The 18,532-nt window shown below is 34.3% G+C and overlaps 2 protein-coding genes across 4 annotated transcripts in view; both read right to left on the bottom strand.

Annotated features, from left to right (window-relative positions):
• LOC111058727 (5-methylcytosine rRNA methyltransferase NSUN4-like) overlaps positions 1 to 13,687 on the bottom strand; it is a 41,390-nt gene extending 27,703 nt beyond the window's left edge. Inside the window, exons 1-4 of one of the 3 annotated variants that reach the window (XM_039419650.1) lie at positions 13,605 to 13,687; positions 7,539 to 7,654; positions 4,560 to 4,739; positions 910 to 1,106 (exon numbers count right to left, since the gene is read on the bottom strand). In XM_039419650.1, coding sequence (XP_039275584.1) covers positions 910 to 1,106; positions 4,560 to 4,739; positions 7,539 to 7,652 — 491 coding nt within the window. In that variant the 5' untranslated portion in view covers positions 7,653 to 7,654; positions 13,605 to 13,687. Of the gene's footprint in view, positions 1 to 909; positions 1,107 to 4,559; positions 4,740 to 7,538; positions 7,655 to 11,905; positions 12,300 to 13,604 lie in introns of those variants that run through there. The other 2 variants (XM_039419648.1, XM_039419649.1) reach the window with 2 other exon arrangements.
• A 2,242-nt stretch (positions 13,688 to 15,929) lies between these two features.
• LOC111058728 (CCHC-type zinc finger protein CG3800) lies at positions 15,930 to 18,528 on the bottom strand. Its single transcript, XM_022346289.2, has one exon. It carries the CDS (start codon positions 18,056 to 18,058, stop codon positions 17,591 to 17,593), a length of 468 nt encoding a protein of 155 aa, XP_022201981.1. The 5' UTR covers positions 18,059 to 18,528; the 3' UTR covers positions 15,930 to 17,590.
• Between the last annotated feature and the right edge of the window lie 4 nt (positions 18,529 to 18,532).

Here is an 18,532-nt window from a genome sequence, read left to right as displayed (position 1 = left end):
GACTTAATTTTTTATAATTATATCAAATATTTCATGCTCTACCGACTGATGCCAAGCAGGAGGCTAATCGTTATTTAAATATAAAGAATAACGTGACAACTCATACACACACACACACACACACATACTGACCAATACCCAAAAACCATTTTTTTGGACTCAGGGGACCTTGAAACGTATAGAAATTTAGAAATTGGGGTACCTTATTTTTTCGGAAAGCAATACTTTCCTTACCTATGGTAATAGGGCAAGGAAAGTAAAAATCAGACTATAGAATTATTCATCATAAATCAGCTGACAAGTGGTAACACAGATGTGTGGAGAAGCCAGTCTTTTGATGTATTTCCATAAGGTCTATAGTTTCAATCAGGTACTTGTGGATGAGAATACTGCGTGAGGTCTACTGTTCACAGAACTACTAGTTTTAAAATGTGACTAGATTTAAAGAAGTTGAAGTGAAAAATTGATTGAAAATATCAGAGAATACAGGATTTTATTTGATCACAAGCATCAAGAATATAGAAATATAATCAAGAAAAACAAAATTTGGGAAAAAGTCACGGCAGATAAAACTGGTGAGAGAGAAAAATAACTCTATCATAGCCTTGGCTCGGGTTGGTGACATTGCGATCCAGTCGTGCAAACGAAAACGTTTCATCCGCAGTCGACCGCTGATTTTCAGCCATCTTGAAATTGAGCCCGACCCGGTCGCGGTTGACATCGGATAAGTTCGCATAAACGAAAACGTACCTTTAGCAAATAGCAGGAGTTAACGAATAGCTCGTCTAAATTCAACATAATTGAAAACCCCTCATGTACCGTATTTTTAATGCAAGAAAGCTAAACTGTATTTTTTGAAATCCTAGAATGATGTCTTATTCAAAGTATTGCATACTGTCTGCTACTTACATTAGTTGACCAGGCGTTGAATTCTCAGGATACAAACTCCTCAACTCCTCCATTTGTTTTTGTTCAGCTAGCTGATCGAGCTTCAAGTCCAACGCACGCACTTTCGAAGAGCTCCTTCTCTTGCTAGTCGAGCGTCGTCGCAACAGTTTCTCTCGCTCCTTATCTATTATTTTCCTCATATTGAAAGCACCGATATTCTGGAATTTGAGACCAAAATAAATACCACAGTTAGTGCGGATTAAACTAAATATCATTTCAAACTGGATTTAATCAATCAAAAATACTTTATTGGTTCTTCAACAACAATAAATATACAAAAACAAAACTTACAGCAAAAATATAAGAGACCAATAACCTGCAAGGAAAATCCAATATCGGGGACCGAGCTTCGCTCTGGAGTACAAAAGCATGAACAATTTATTACGAAAGAAGAAATTATAATAACATTCATAGTTCATACAGAAATGTTTTATCTAACCATAGTAAATTGAGATTAATTCCTAGAGGAATGCAAAAATTCCCCTCACAAAGGCCCGGTTGCACAAAAGCCGGTTGAATTTTAATCTTGATTAATTTCACGTGAACCAATCAGAGAAGGCCATTTAAAAAAGATGGATCTACTGGAATTAATCAGGATTGAAAATAACCCAGCTTTTGTGCAACCGGCACTAAGTGCCTGATTGAACAATGATTACAAAAGTTCAACAGCTGAGTCATAATTTTGACACAGTCCCACACACATGAACTCGCTCACTCACTTCCATCACCAACAGACGACGAAATAATTATTATTCAGCTGTTTTCCCAAGGATTAATAATAAATTATCCTTTTAATGTCCTTCAGCGAGTTTTCCCAAGGATGAGACCTAGTGCAATCGAATTGTTATATTATAAACCTACTATGTTTTGAATTTTGTGACAATCATTAGAGCCGTTTTCGAGATCCGGTGAAATACAAACATAGAAACAGAAATTTCTCGTTTAATAGTATAGGATATCAAGTCTCGTTCGTTACAAGTAGTTCATTCTAAGTTCAAACCACCAGCTGATTAAATTCAATTCAAAAGTTTTGACCATGCACAGTCCCCGAAGCCATTTTAGCAAATTCATCATGTCAATTAAAATAGTTTTGCATTACGTCTGAAGATATCTTTCAACTTTTATTTTTTGTTAAATTTTAAATCTAGATTTTATTGTAAATTTCACACTTGCCAAGGAATCAAAATGGATCGCAGGATCTGTTGCTTCCGCACATGTTCCTTGATTGATAAATCAACAAAACTACATATTTACAAAAGTTGAATGCTGTGCTTATAGGGAGTTAATGAGTATAATCAGGATCTCCTATATACTACCGGATCTGAGCCTAGAAAAAATGGCCGCCGCAAAGTAGACCCACGCTAATCCACGAAAAGCAACCCACGCCGTGGGATATTTTGTAAACCATTGCTAGGCTTCTCCAGACATCTGTGTAATACATGCAATGAATAATCCACTTGTCAGCTGATTGATTATGAATAATTCTATAGCAATGTTTTACAAAACATCCCACAGCGTGGGTTGCTTTTCGTGGATTAGCGTGGGTCCACTTTGCGGCGGGCCTTACAGAAATTCCTACTGAGAAAAAATCACTAATCGAAATCACAGTTCGTCTAGTTCCCGTTAAAAATATCAATGCCGGCTACCACATGCCGGCCATTTTTTTGTAGGCGCAGGTCCGGTATATAGGAAGTCCTGGTACAGGGTGATTTTTTAGTCCTGTTACCCAATTTTTGATGTAATTTATAAACGGAAATTTGGGTATTAATAAAAAAATAATATTTGTTATTTACAAAAGAAAATTGATATTTTATTATTCACATTTCTTAGTTACTTAAAATTATTACACCATATGCTCAAAATGTCCATCCATTGAGGTTATACACGCTCGGACTCTTTTCACCATATCAGCAGAAACCTTTTTCAGAGTTATATTGGAAATATTCGTGATTAAGTCTGTAATATTGGCTTTCAGTTCATCAATATTGTGAGGATTGTTTTTGAAGGCCTCAGACTTGATGTGGCCCCACAAAAAGTAATCAGGGGATGTGAGGTCTGGAGACCTTGGTGGCCATAAACCCTTGCGATCGTGGTAAATGTTGTTCTATGGTAAAAGAAATTCTGTTCATAACACGACCAGAATCATCACAAAATGTTACACAGCTTAAGGATAATAAACTCGCACTGCCTTGTGTATACTGAGTGAGTAGGGCTACCAACTACGTGCAACAAAACAAAATTTCCCTTTATTAGGGAAAAATGACCATGTATTAAAAATAGGGTAACAGGACTAAAAAATCACCCGGTATAATGGTCCCTATAAAGAAGTCTACAAGTGTAATGGTCTAAGGGGATCTATAAGAAGTATGATGGATAATCAGCATCAGGAGGGAGACAGACGGGTAAAGTAAAAAAGTACCTTATAAAAATTATTTGAAACTTACAGTTTCGAATAATTTAATCGGATAAATTAGGATACCTGGGCTTTTATTGTTCTATTTTTGTTGTTTTTCTTTCTTTGTTATATGTTCATCATATTATAATTGTTATTAAACACAAATGTACAAGATAGCATTGTATGTCATGAATAAAGAGATTGACCTGTGGACTAACTGATTTGGTCCTAATCTGGACTAACTAATTTTAATTAATAAACCAACTAAACCTTTTCCAATTGTATTTGAGAGAGTATCAAGTTAATTCTAGAAAGTATCAATTGTATTTGAGAGTAGTCACTTGTAATTGAGAGAATGTCAAATGTAGATGAGAATAGTCAATTGTATTTGCGAAGTCATCACATGTAATTGAGAGTAGTGAATTGTATTTGAGAAATCGTCAAATGTAAATGAGAAGATATCAATTGAAAATGAGAAAATTTTCCAATTGACATGTCGTGACTCTTCTGTAGCCTACAGTACAGGTTTGATTTGAGCAGGAAAGGATACTGTACTACGTACACAGTATTCCAATTACTACCATAGGCTTTGCATGGGGACAAATTAATATTTTCAATGGTGAAAGTATTTCCCATGTACTGTTTACGAATGATTAATGAGTATCATTTCTATGTATGTATGTATGTATATATGTATGTATTTATTGGCAACGAGACTTTTCTCTCCAAACATTTTGTGAAATATAGGATTTGATAAAGATCAAATTCTCTATGTTTACAGAGCAATTGAACTTTATCATCAATTAATTGAATCTCTTTATAAAACAATTCGGCAATTCTTCAATGGATTTTGTGGCTTGAAAATATTTTTTTTTCAAAAACTGAACGTTTTATTGGAATATTGAATATATCCTCATATCATTTCATATGAGTACGGTTATAAAAAATATGAATGGTTATTTAAAATCATTTCCCAATTACAACTGGCAACTTCTCGATTTCAAATCGTATGTTCTCAAATTGAATTGATACTTTCTCAAATAAAATGCACTATTCTCAATTACAATTGATGACTTTTCAAATACAATTGACTATTCTCATTAACATCTGACGTTTTCTCAAATACAAATGACTGTTCTCAATTACATGATTCTTTCTCAAATACAGTTGGCAAAGGTGTAGACGAAATATTACTACAAAAATATCATCTACTCACTTCGAACATAGAGGAGGTTTCTTCAGCATCAGCGAAATTGTTGACGACAGCACAATACTTTTGCGGCGAGAGCAGAGCGACCCTAATCGATCGCCACGAGTTTTTGAAGACCGATGCATAGAAATCGTCAAAATGCTCCAGCGCCTTATCGGTTGGCCTCTTTATATTCTTCAGAGTTGCCTGAGAAAAAACCCGTTAAAAATTAATAGATCGGAGTTCAATTCCATGAACATATGAGATTGAACATGGTAAATATGATCATATTCTTCAGGGTTGCCTGACGAGAGAGAGAAAACACGTTAAAAATCAAGTTATCGCAGTTCAATTCCATGAACATATGGGATTGAACATGATAAATATATATAATGGTAAACATAGAGAGATATGGTAACTACAATAATTCGTTGAAGTTATGTTTTAACCTCTTATGATGGTTGCTCCAGGCTTCAACGAATTTCTGCGGAGCAGAAAGTACCGTTGGTTCAAATGGGATTGTTTGAATGTTTACACATTTAGCCTACATATTACAAATGAATGTTTACACATTGGTAGACTGCAAATGTGTGAACACTCCCATAAGAACTATAACGATATTTTATAACTGACCTGCAGAGCAGAAAATCACTGGACAGTTAGCTCTAAGCTGGATTCCGATTCATGGGTATCAGTGAACGTGTCCTGCTCAGTGGGAATATTATTCCTTCAAGTTATAATGGGAGTATTCATAGTATATTCAATGGTAGTATGAATAGTCCCATTAGTGCTTAAAGGAATAATATTTCCACTTTACTCCAGTACACTGATACATCGGAATTCGACCCAAATCTGTTGCCTTACAACTTACACTATTGAAGCATTAAATGACTGCTCCTCAATGAGAGTTCTTCAACATTCAAAAATTGGTATTGTATTTTTTAAATAGCAACTGATTGTCTGATAACACATATCTAAACTGGATAAGCGGATTACAAATGTGACAATAAATAAAAAAAAATAATAAAAATGTTTATTCTCAGTCAAAGAAAATACATAACATAAACATCTTCATACAAATAAAAACAAGTTTTAACTGAAAATAATACACATATGCAAGCTCAAGGAGCTTGTCCGCATATGGGAGCACAGTACTAATGATATTACACTGATTATATTTAAATTAAAATAAGAAGTAATAGATTCAAAAAACCGAACAATCAACTAACTCATCAAGAAATAACCGAACTATCCCTGTAAATACATTATAATTAATCTTTAATGACAATAATCATTCAATAAGAACTAAATAAATAAAGAAAAAAAAATGAATCGAATAACACAACAAAATGAAATTTCACATCACTCAATGACACAAAAAGAAAAAATTAAAATGGAAAAAAATTAAAATATCGTAATGAAAAATTTTTCTCCTTTCTCAACCAAATGCAGCTTTACACAGCACACTGCACAGAAACTCTTTGAATTGATTTTACTACTTGTTATAAATTTTGAAATAGTATGATTCACTTTTAAATGTCAGCATCGGTAGAATGCTGAACACAAAATTATGACCTTGCCTTGTCTGTATATTATATTATAATTTAATCTCCGTAAAGAAAAATCTGTCTAATTTTCATAAAAATATTTCTATACATTCACATTACCTAGACATAGGGATGATAAATAACTAGGCCTACAGTTAGATTGACTAAACTCTAAAGAGTCATAAGTACCTACAAATTCGCATGTTTAATTTACCACCAGATAATGTTGAGCAGTAAACATTGAGAACGTTTTGTATTGCTGTTGATAAATGGCTCAAGTCTGAAGCTTTCTATTCTAACTTTGTTGAAGTTTTGACACTGTGTTACTAGTAAATATGTGAGAAAACACTTACTTTTTCTTGGAGTCTTGAGGAATGCATTTCACTCCTGAAGAGGAGCTTCATGATGTCACACTACATATTCAAACAATACCAACAAATATGTCACAATAACATATTTCAATCAAAATCACAATCCATAGCAACATATTCAAAAAATCAGGCTACAAAACAGCATTTAGAACCAACAACACTTGAATCCCCAACTAAAAACACGAAAATAGACAGCTCACAATTTGAAAGACAGGAATTTATAAACTAAAATGTAATACATGCCCAAAATTCTATATTGGACAGACCGGCCGTAGTTTCAAAATAAGATACAATGAGCACATAAAAGCAGTAAATTCAAATTCAGAATCTACATATGCAGAACATTTAATAGCCACAGGACACAATCACAGAAACATACACACAGATATCGAATCCTACACATTCTTCAAAAAAGCCAGAGACTCAACACACTAGAACAATACGAAATTTTCAAACTCCTCCACTATGACAAATCCAACTTATTAAATGATCAACTTAACTTCAAATCAAATGTAATATTTTCCCACATTTTGGCCACACAGTCCAACCCATAAGAGCAAGCGCCCTGGTGTCAGGCTGATGAAGCTCCTCTTCAGGAGTGAAATGCATTCCTCAAGACTCCAAGAAAAAGTAAGTGTTTTCTCAAATATTTACTAGTAACACAGTGTCAGAACTTCAACAAAGTTATTATATAGTGTTTCGTCATGGAAAGCAACTTAAATTTCTTTCTATTCTGTTAATGAGTACCTGGAATATTTCAATGTATAAGTGTAAATTTGTTTGTTTCTATAGTCCAACTTGTGATATTTTACTACAATATTTCAATGTGTATTTGTAAATTTGTTCGTTTTTATAGTCCAACTTGTGATATTTTACTTATTATTGACGAAGCCTATTGCTTACATTTTTGTAATGTTGCTTTATGGCCAATAAAATTCTTGGATGAAGATCATTGATGTTAATATTATGAGAAATACTGCCAGTTTAATTGAATCTTATTATATTAGGATAAGAAAATATGTGTACAATGAGGGGATTGAACAGAAAATACCCAAATAATGGATAACAAGTGAAATTGCATGACCTACCCAATGATTGGGCCCTGCTGAATACCATCTCTTGAACTGAACGATGAGATCCTGTCTTCTGGTACACAATGCTACTTCTAGAAGCGGTGGCCTGGGAACGCATTTTCTAAACATTTCTAGAACAAGAGTACAATATAGTCATTGCAAGGAATAGAAGAACACACCAAGCAGCATAATATGATAATTGAGAAAATATATATTCAAATTGTAATACAATTCAGTACACTATCATCAATTGCGCTGTTAATATAAAGTTTATCCCCCCATCCACGATCAACAAGTTTGTGCAAATTAATACCACAGAATTAATAATAGCAGGAGTTTTCTCTGTTAATACCTACTTGTAACATCTGGCCCCACAAATAGTATAAGCCACTCATTTTACATCATATTACAATAAAAATACCATCTTCAACACTTTCTTCGCCATTTGGCTCTCTCTCTCTCTCTCAACAAATGACTGAGTCCAAGCTCCCCAGATTATTTATTGCTGTATATAGGTGTGTATCTATTGCACTGTGTACTCGTACTTCTTACTCATTTTGTTGCTTCATTGGCAGGTATCAGTCCTCTGACATTCATTTGTTAGTTTTATCCATTCTTTGTAACATTTTTATTTTTATTTTAGAATCTTTTCATTTCTATATTCTGTTTTATGATAATTTTCTTGTATCTATTTTTTCCTTCTCTTGTATTTCTATAGTTTTTTACTTTCCTTGCCCTATTACCATGGGTTTTTGGTTATTTTCAGTAAATTGAATAACTATCTTAACAATTGATATTTTCAGAAAATTTTTGTTTTCTTGAGAAAACTTTTCCATTCTGATAGCTTGTTGGTATACAAATCGAAAAACTTCGAAAAATATCACGAGTACGGTAGCAAATTAATTTTTACTTTCCTTGCCCTATTACCATAGGTAAGGAAAGTATTGCTTTCCGACAAAAATTAAGGTACCCGAATTTCTAAATTTCTATACGTTTCAAGGTCCCCTGAGTCCAAAAAAGTGGTTTTTGGGTATTGGTCTGTATGTGTGTGTGTGTGTGGTGTGTGTGTGTGTGTGGTGTGTGTGTGTGTGTGTGTGTGTGGTGTGTGTGTGTGTGTGTGTGTGTGTGTGTGTGTGTGGTGTGTGTGTGTGTGTATGTGCGTCTGTATACACGATATCTCATCTCCCAATTACGGAATGACTTGAAATTTGGAACGTAAGGTCCTTACAATATAAGGATCCGACACGAACATTTTCGATCAAATGCGATTCAAGATGGCGAAAATGTTGTCAAAAACAGGGTTTTTCGCGATTTTCTCGAAAACGGCTCCAACGATTTTGATCAAAATTATACCTAAAATAGTCATCAATAAGCTCTATCAACTGCCACAAAAATTTCAGGAGCTCTGCCCCATCTATGCAAAGTTTAATTTTAGATTCTCAATTATCAGGCTTCAGATACAATTTAAACAAAAACTTTTGAGTGGAAAAGATTGAGCACAAAAATCTCAACAATTAATGTTCAGTAACATTTTCACCTAAAATTAAAAATAAGCTCGAAATTCGAGAAAATGTGATGATTATCCAATTGCAAACTGTTGGCAACTGTTGATTCTATTAAATGATTCACTATGAAGAGATAGCAGACCTCGTGTGTCTCCAGAGTTATTGCCCTGTCACCAGCTGGCTCAAATCTTTGAATAGTAGACTTGAGATGCGCAGGAACACTAGCGTCACGTGATCAATTTTCATAACGTCAAGGAAAGTTGTGTGAGTGCGCCACACCAGATTTTTGTTTTTTAACAATATTGCAATTGTAAGTTACATTGCTCATTGTATAATAATCTTGTATTGTTGTATTTGTGAAGGAGACACATTAGGGGTAACCGGTTGTTTCCATAAATAAATGTTTATTTTAGTTTTGAGGCCTGATGTTATAAGTAGGTATTAATATTTGCACAAACTTGTTTGACCGTGAATGGGGGCCTATTACCCCCCCTATAGTGAGATTCAAGCTGAAAAGTCAGTGGAAATAATATGACTACAAACAGGGTTGCCAATATTCATAATCACGACTTGTGCAGTCGATAGCATGATTCATGAATTCATCCCGGTATATCTGACATATTAAATTTATATTTCTTGTGGAAAATTGAAAAAAAAAACACAGGAAACTAGCAGGTCTGCTAATGTAGGCCTACCGCACGCTTTTAAGTTTGAGCAAGTCAATGCTATTTTTCAATTGTGAAACCGAGTGTGGACACCAGTTGAGTGGGACACCATTGGAGGATATCTGACATATTAAATTTATATTTCTTGTGGAAAATTGAAGAAAAAGACAGGAAATTAGCAGTAAGGTCTGCTAATGTAGGCCTACCGCACGCTTTAAAGTTTGAGCAAGTCAATGCTATTTTTCAATTGTGAAACCGAGTGTGGACACCAGTTGAGTGGGACACCATTGGAGGAAATCTTGGAGAAAATCTTGACCGCACTCCTATAGTGAGGTCCACGTTATAATGGCAGTGTTTGATTAGCAATGGTATTGCTATCCTTGTCTATCATTCAACAAAGCGGATAGCGCTATCTCTCTCTCGCTTTGCTCTGTTGCCAGATCGGCTTTTAACAATGTAGAATTAATAATTAACAAAATATTTCATCTTAATTATGAAGTTATTGAAAAATATAATTTCTTGCTTAATAAAATATAATTGATTATTTTAAACTCAAAATGTTATATTTGTTTGCTTTTTTGTTGAGATTTAAGTTTTCTTGATTTTAAACTTTATAAAATGGAAACTCAGTAAATTTTTAGTGAGAAAACATGAAGAACTTAATACATAACCTATGAACTTGAGAGTTGATAGGAAATGACATTGGGTAATACGGCGAGGCAGAACATCCAAAAGGATCTCTCTGTCAATAAAAGCCATAAGAATAAATAAATAATAATTATTTTAAACGAGAATGAACAATTAATATCATATTAATAAACCTGTCTCTTGCCTTACATCTGACCCATACTGTGAATGTGGCGAGATACAGACAATGGAGCACTTGGTTTCAAACTGCCCTATGTTCCCATGTGAGGGAGGATTGCAGGAGGTACATGCGGCAAGTGTTATGGGGCTTAAATGGATCGAAGGAGTATTGCAGAGAATTGAAATTTGAGGCAAACCCATAGAGGCCATTCCAAAATATGCAGTAATACTGCATATAGCATACTGTCCTTCAATGTACATCTTTAATGTAATTTTTGTTTTGTGTTTTTTAAATTATGACAATTCACTTCTGACGCTTCCACATGCTGGCCCATAAAGCATAAGCTTATATAATAAACCTATATTAGCTACCGTCAAGAAGGCATTGACAAGACAGTGAGGATCGGCAAAGTTGTTCTCCTATCTTTCTCCACGGCCATTATAACGTGGACCTCACTATAGTCTCACTGGTGTTCCAGCCTGCGCCTAGAGCGCAAGCGTGTAGGAAAGAAGAACCAATGAGAGGGGTTCTCCGAAATTCTATGATGCTACTTCAAGAGACGGAGGCACTACCCACAGCCCACAGTCACGTGCTGAAAAGCACGCGGTAATTTCACATGCCTGCTACTTCCAGAGACGAGGGTACCCTGAATCCTATAGTCTGTTCTCACTCACTTACCCCGAGACTCCACCAAAGAGTCTTCACTGTGCCAGCTACTCCCAGAGACGGAGAGTCCAGGTGACTCGGTCGAAACATAAACCTCCCATAGTCTGGGGTCTTCACCCAGCCGTACACCCACATATGTAGGTGCTTAGCTTATATAAGTTAGCCGTACAGTACACTTGCTTATATAAGCTAGGCTGCTTCCAGGGACGGAGTCAAAAAGTCATTACGTAAGCTATGGTCCCCCCTGGTTGATAGTTTTCCCTTCAGCATGGGTTCCAGCACCCGTGGCTGGGGGATCCAGTACTTCCTGAGACGGGGCGAGGAAGTTCTAAAAAGAGCTCTAGTGTAATAGGCTACAGAGCTAACGAATAACCTTCTGTCATTAAAAAATCATAGTAAATTAGGGCGCAAAATACCGCTCTTAATTTTTTCTGACAATATATAGGATAAAAATACCAGTATTTTCAAAAGTCTACCATACTTCATTATTTTTTTTATTAGTTGTGTTTTGCGGTTGATGCCCCCATAAGCTCTTTTTAGTTTGTATGTGGGTAATTGAATAAAGTGCAGGGGTGATTTGATGAAATGAGCAAACGTCCATGCCTACCGGCAGGATTCAAACCAATGACCGCATAACGCTGGCAGACTAAAGGGTCAATTCCCAAGTAATTTCGACTAACCTGACCAAAATTATTATAAACACAATTAGGGTGTTACCAAGATTTTGTTTTCACTTACCTTACCTTTAGAAAGTTCTAAAACTTGTTGGATCAAATCAAGAATACTTTCGGTTTTTGAACTTTCATAAAAAACATCTAAGCTTACTTTTGCAAACTAATTTGAATGAGAATAAAATATCAAAATGAAATTATAAATATACATAAATATTCCATTAATTTTCTCCAATCACACAAAAAATACTCATGTCTTATAACATTTTAGGTTAGAATTTATCTGTCTGCTTTGTTTTTGAAACCTTGAAGTATTGTACATATCGATAGCAGTTATTGGTATCGATAGTCGATATTTTAGTAATCTAGGATTATCATTTCAACACCAATATTATCCTATAGACTCGTCATTTTCAGTAATAAATTATTAAGTGACCATTGATTTGTCATTTTCTAAAAAAATTCTTCTTTATTCATTGGGTGATGGGTGTATCGATAAGTTATCACTGATATTTTGTTGGTTGGAACTTGGAAATATCAAAATATTTTGGTGTTGTAAATTTCAGTCTCGATAGCCAAACACTATCGATAGTGTTTATGTTCGAGATTTTCAGTAATCAAAGTTCAAAATCGATTGAAAATACAGATACATTTTTGGCATCAATGTTTTTGATCAACAAGATAGGCCTACAGTATACAAATTATTATTTCCCCTTCACTTTACCGGTGAATGATAAGCCAAAGTTTTAACATTTAATAATATGCATTCACGAAAGTGACTGCTGTTGCTCTACCAATTTCTGCAAATTTAATTTACCCTTGTTTTTATCAAACTTATCCCAGATTCAGTGCATTTTTTAGAATTTTTCATTTTTTTGACAGTTAGACTCAACTCACCCGACTCAGAGGTCGAGAAGACTCGACTCTAGTCGAGAGCATGTGTTTCCAAATGGTGACACTCAGACCAGTCGATTCATGCGCTCGACTAGAGTCGCGTGGGTGTGAGTTGAACCTTATAATCTCTTATCAGTCTCAAATATTTAATAGAGACGGCAAACAAGAATCATTATCTCTCCATTTTCATAATGCTCATACTTCTTAAAACAAAATTAAGGCGAGACCATAATTAAGCGTTTTCAGAGTCGTCCTCCGATTGGCGCCTGAAAAACGCCTTATATGGTCTCGCCCTTCTATACTTACTTCATACTTCTCTCCTTAGTCATGACCAGATAACTGGATTGACTGTGTCGATCTATCTATCTCTTACCTATATTGGTTTGGAATCTACTCTTGATTAGTAGCTCTGCCGCAGTCTCTAATAACCATATATCTATACAGTGAGGTGGTAAAGGTCTCAATTGTATATTCCTTTAGTTATCAGTTTTAATTTAGGTTCCACAAATTCTGTTAAATTTTAATCATGATTATTTAATGCCATGAAAACCCGTCAGAGAAGGCTTTTCTTGAAAAAAGGTTCCTCTGATTGGTTCTAGTGACATTCAATCATGGCTAGAATAAACATGATTTTGTGCAACCCAGCCTTTGATCTACTTGAGGAGATTGGGTTGGCGTTCGGGAATCAGCAAATCGGAGAGCTTCCTGCCATGCCGACTCGTCTGAATAACGCCTCGTGTGGCTTGGCCCTAATTATAATTCTTCAATGTTGTTATCCATCACGATCTGCTTTACTATTAAATCACGTTTTTTGTTAAATAGAACGACGACTAGCAGTCAAATTTATCCAATAAATGAATTTATTCACTTACCTACTGTGACACCAAGAAGAGTGTGCAATCTTCATGGATGTAGCCTACTTAATCAATATGGTACAACCATGAAGATGTCGGACCTGTCGAAAGATCAGTGTCACAAGTGAATAAATACAATTATTGAAGAAATTTGACTGCTAGTCGTTCTATTAAAACAAAAAAAAGAGACCAAATTATAAATTGAATGATGCGCATGTAGTGAACAATTTGAAGCCGTATAAATAAGCGGTCACCCCTACCAAAATATCACATTCAACATACTGCAATTTAAATGACTATGTGCCGGTTAAATTTTAATCGTGATTAATTACACGAGAACCAATCAGAGAAGCTGTCTTATCAAAAAGGCCTTCTTTGACTGGTTTTCGTGAAATTAATCACGGTTAAAATTTAACCAGCTTTTTTGCAACCTGGCCTGAGACTCGGTTGCACAAAAGCCTGTTGAATTTTAATCATGATTCAACGCCACTAGAACCAATCAGAAAAGGCTTCTGATTTCTGATAGGTTCCCATGGCATTTAATCAAGATTGAAATTTAAAAGGCTTTTGTTCAACCGGGACTGTGTTGAAACTTGTCAGACATTTCAATTTTTTCATCATTTATGTTTATGAATGAATATCGGGATTCCAACTCTATAATAACGTGTTACATTATATCATCTCAAGTGGAAATGCAACAATTCTGTTTGTTGGCACCAGTGCGTGCAATATCTTTGCTGCAGTCACCTATGATTGGCTTGTAGACAGGGAAAGTAGAGAAGGCAAGTTACTAGTGGCTAGAGCATTAAATTATGTTACTTTCAATAATTTCCATCTAGACCGATGTTGTAGATAATGGACATTGATGAAGAGTGACGTAATGATAATAACTGGTGCTAGTCACTTGCCATGTCTACTCTCCCCACCTACGAGCCTCAATGACAGGGCTTGTTATGCATGGCCTCAACATACCCATGACCTAACGCCATACAATTTGTACCTCAGTTGCTTCATCAAGGATCGTCTGTACGTGTATCCGTTACAATTAAATTCCTGAAGACTATGCACAAAATTATGGTCACCTTAAACGGTTCTTGATGAAGCTGTTTGAGTTGCATTATTATTAAATATATATATTTGATACTTGCTATGTTAAATTTATAGACTAAAATGTTAAATTTAAGACTATGCACAAAATTATGGTCACCTTAAACGGTTCTTGATGAAGCTGTTTGAGTTGCATTATTATTAAATATATATTTGATACTTGCTATGTTAAATTTATAGACTAAAATGTTAAATTTAAGACTATGCACAAAATTATGGTCACCTTAAACGGTTCTTGATGAAGCTGTTTGAGTTGCATTATTATTAAATATATATATTTGATACTTGCTAAGTTAAATTTAGTAAACTCTTCAAATTCAAGTCTTATTAAAATTTAAAATACCAATTCCGGTACCCAAAACTCCATGAGAATTAATATTTTGAACAAGGTTTGAGAAAGAAAAAACCAAGTTCAGTAATTATTGTATCATATTAATCATCGAACAATAATAAAAAATGGCGCCTCCATACCTATGGGTAACAAGAGTAAAAAATGAAACAATTCCGCTCACATTGTTACAAAAATTCAAAGTCTGAAAATGTGATACTTCTACAATAAAAACTAAGAAACTCCTGGGCACATTACTTTCTTATTATTCGATTCTAAGCTACTATTAAAGAAAAAAACCTTAATATAGGTACCTTCCACAACATACTCTCATTTCAATCGCTGTAGGGCGTTAGTGAATTAAAATAAAGTTACTAGAGAATGTAAAATTAGCATGATATTAATTTTTGGTATATATTTATAAAATAAAATCCATTGATTTGAACCGGCTTGATATGGTGATATGAACATTTATGTGCCAAACTCAATAATCTACAAAAAATAATAAAACAACCTATTTCTGATGGAATGAAATTTTTCTTTTTAATTCCAAGTTTCAAAGAATTACATTAAATTTCATTCTTCTCTCTCTAAGTAATACAAATTTCATGAATCAATAATCAAGTATTCAAGAGGTACCTCAAACTGTAATACCGCTTACAATTTAGTTAATTGAAAAAAAGCTGAATACGAACTTTTTGTAATGCCAATCGCATATTGCATGCTAAAATCAGCTATTCCATTAACAAAATTAATTTTGAAGCATCTACTCAATTATAAAACAGTTTTCCTTATCACCTTTATAAGTTACACCACTCAAACCCAGAGCAATTTTTATATGTTTGGAATAATACACAATAAATTTGCTAGAATGAGACTTCGGGAAAGCGAAATGAATAAGAATACAATTCATGTTACTTCCACCTCAAACTTTAAATCAATAATTATGAAAAAAATACAATTATTCAATTATTACATCTTCACAAATCTTATTTCGCTACCAGGCAAAGAATGTTGATCTCGACTGATGACAATACATGACAAAAAATGCTATTTAGTAGGAAGGAGAGAATTAAATCATAAAAATTTTACATTATTGATTTCAAATTCTCAAAAATTCCAATTGAGTTCAACCACTATTCACAAGAAACCAGCAAAAATGAATAATTTATAACTTCAGTGATATTAATAACTTGTAAATTGATTTGCTTCATTGACATAATATATTTAAAAAAATCTGATCCTTCAAGAAAAGTTTCAAAAACATTATTATACCAATAACTTTTCATGGACATTTTTAATATTCTACACAAACTAACCAGAGGTTTTATTATATATATATTATTGTTTGATTCTAATGTCATAGATATCATAAATTTTATACAAAATGGCTAGTGTTGATCTATAAATTCTATTAATTCCAATTAATTTGAATTGAATTTTTAGTAAGTAGTACAGCATTGATTACTATTTCAAAAAAGAAACATCTTTTGGTGCCGGTTGTACAAAAGTCGGTCAAGTTTTAATTGTGGTTAATTCCAAGAACCAATTAGAGAAGCCGTCTTTTAGAAAAATCGTTCTCTGATTGGTTCTTGTGAAATAAACACGATCAAAATTTAACCGGCTTTTGTGCAACCGGTCTAAAGAATATTTCTATCATGTTAAATCAAGACAATTTCATTGATTTGATTAAAATTGACTATGGAATTACACTCAATGATTTTTTAACAAAATTAAGTGTACCTCAGTGAGAAAAATATGAATTAAATGCACAACAAAATACTTTGATAATCTGACATCAAAAATTATATCATCAACCCACATTCTAACATCATTAATAATAATCAGAACTGTATGGAAAAATGATTTTTACAAGCAAGTTAATTATAAATAGACAAGTTAAATAATTTAATTATGTATCATTCTATGATTATAAATTACAATAAAGTCTGATTCAATAGAACTGTCTTACTGACCATATTTTAGAATATTACAGTTTGGTTTCTCATTTAATGAAAAATGATGGTGTACCTATATAGAATCAAATATTAATATTGATATACCTATTAATATGCAATTAATTAATAGTAAAATTTCCTATCAGTATTGATCTGATTTGAATCTCTAAGATTCAATAAACATCTTTAGCTTATTGAATCAGAACTTACGTTGAAAACGTAATTCATAAACCACAACAGTCCATCCTTACCGAATAAGAGTCCAAGTATCAAAAGATGCTCAATCAAATAAATAATAAAAAACATTATCTTGATATTGAAACAAAAAAGTTCTAGTTTGGATTGTTTCAAAATAAACCACCGAATTTCGCAAACACGATTCAATTGTAAGTCAGCCAAATAATTTGACTGAGAGAAGAGAGAGAAGTAACTTTAAAAGTTTTGATCAAGTCTTGTAAGAGCATCATTACGTTGTAAGAATATACCCTCCTATTGTACAACGTATATTCAAATAATTTATTAACTGCAAAGAAAATCTTAATGAAAAAGAAAAAAATAACATAACTCCATCGCCCCAACAGACTGTGAATTAGTAATGAATTCGTAACCGACTAGTCACTCCGGTCACAATCTCGGCTTAAATGGCCCGGCTTGTTACAGATGTAGCAAACCTTGGTTTGTTGGCCCTCGGGACATTCGCGGGCAATATGTCCAGACTTCTTGCAGTTGTAGCAGTTGGTGTTGAAGCCCTGGCTAAAGTCAGGACAATCTCTGGCGATGTGACCAGACTTGTGGCAGTTGTAGCATGCAGGCTCATCAGACATGTCGCAATCGCGGGCGATGTGGCCAACTCCGTTGCACCTGTAACATCTCTCATGATCCTCCTTGCATTCACGTGCAAAATGGCCGGAACGGTTACACTTGTAGCATTTATCCCGCCCAGAGTAGCGGGCACCAGAGACGGGTCCACCGCCGCCTCCACCAGAGCGGAAATTGCCGCCTCCGCCACCGCCTCCTCCACGGCAATCACGGGCAAAATGACCAATACGGTTACATCTGTAGCATGTGGATGAGCTCATGATGAAGTTTCACAAATTCAACACTAACAAACGGGTACAATTGTTATGATCGATAGTCCACGTGTCTGGACAAAATAGTCGTAAATTCAGAGTTCAATCAATAAACTCAAACTAATAAAATGGATTGTTTTTAAATATTTACCGTCATCCAATTGATAACATAAGGCAGACGATGGTTATTGAACAGATAATGTTCTCATGTGGACAAACTCCTAAATCTTGCGGCTGGTCGTTATCTAGGCTACACACCAAGCTACTTCAATTTTGTAAAGTTTGAGTCACAAGTTAATAAATAAAGTTGAATTTCACTTACGAAATAGTCACAATTTCATTAATGACGGTCACTAAACGGATTAGAGATTTCGTATGCGGAAAAGAGAACTCACAAATCAAACTACGTGCATCTGCAAAGATTCTCAACCACTTTGGGGTTATGTTGAACGTTGAGCTAATAGTTTTACAAAGAGGTTCAAG

Source organism: Nilaparvata lugens, chromosome 1 (assembly GCF_014356525.2).
Source record: "Nilaparvata lugens isolate BPH chromosome 1, ASM1435652v1, whole genome shotgun sequence".
NCBI lineage: Eukaryota > Metazoa > Arthropoda > Insecta > Hemiptera > Delphacidae > Nilaparvata > Nilaparvata lugens.
Note: the sequence above shows the minus strand (reverse complement) of the source record. Positions and strands in the feature narration are given on the sequence as shown.

Bases quoted from the DNA above. Each gene is read 5' to 3' on its own strand.
- LOC111058728 (XM_022346289.2), bottom strand. From the start codon at position 18,058: ATGAGCTCATCCACATGCTACAGATGTAACCGTATTGGTCATTTTGCC.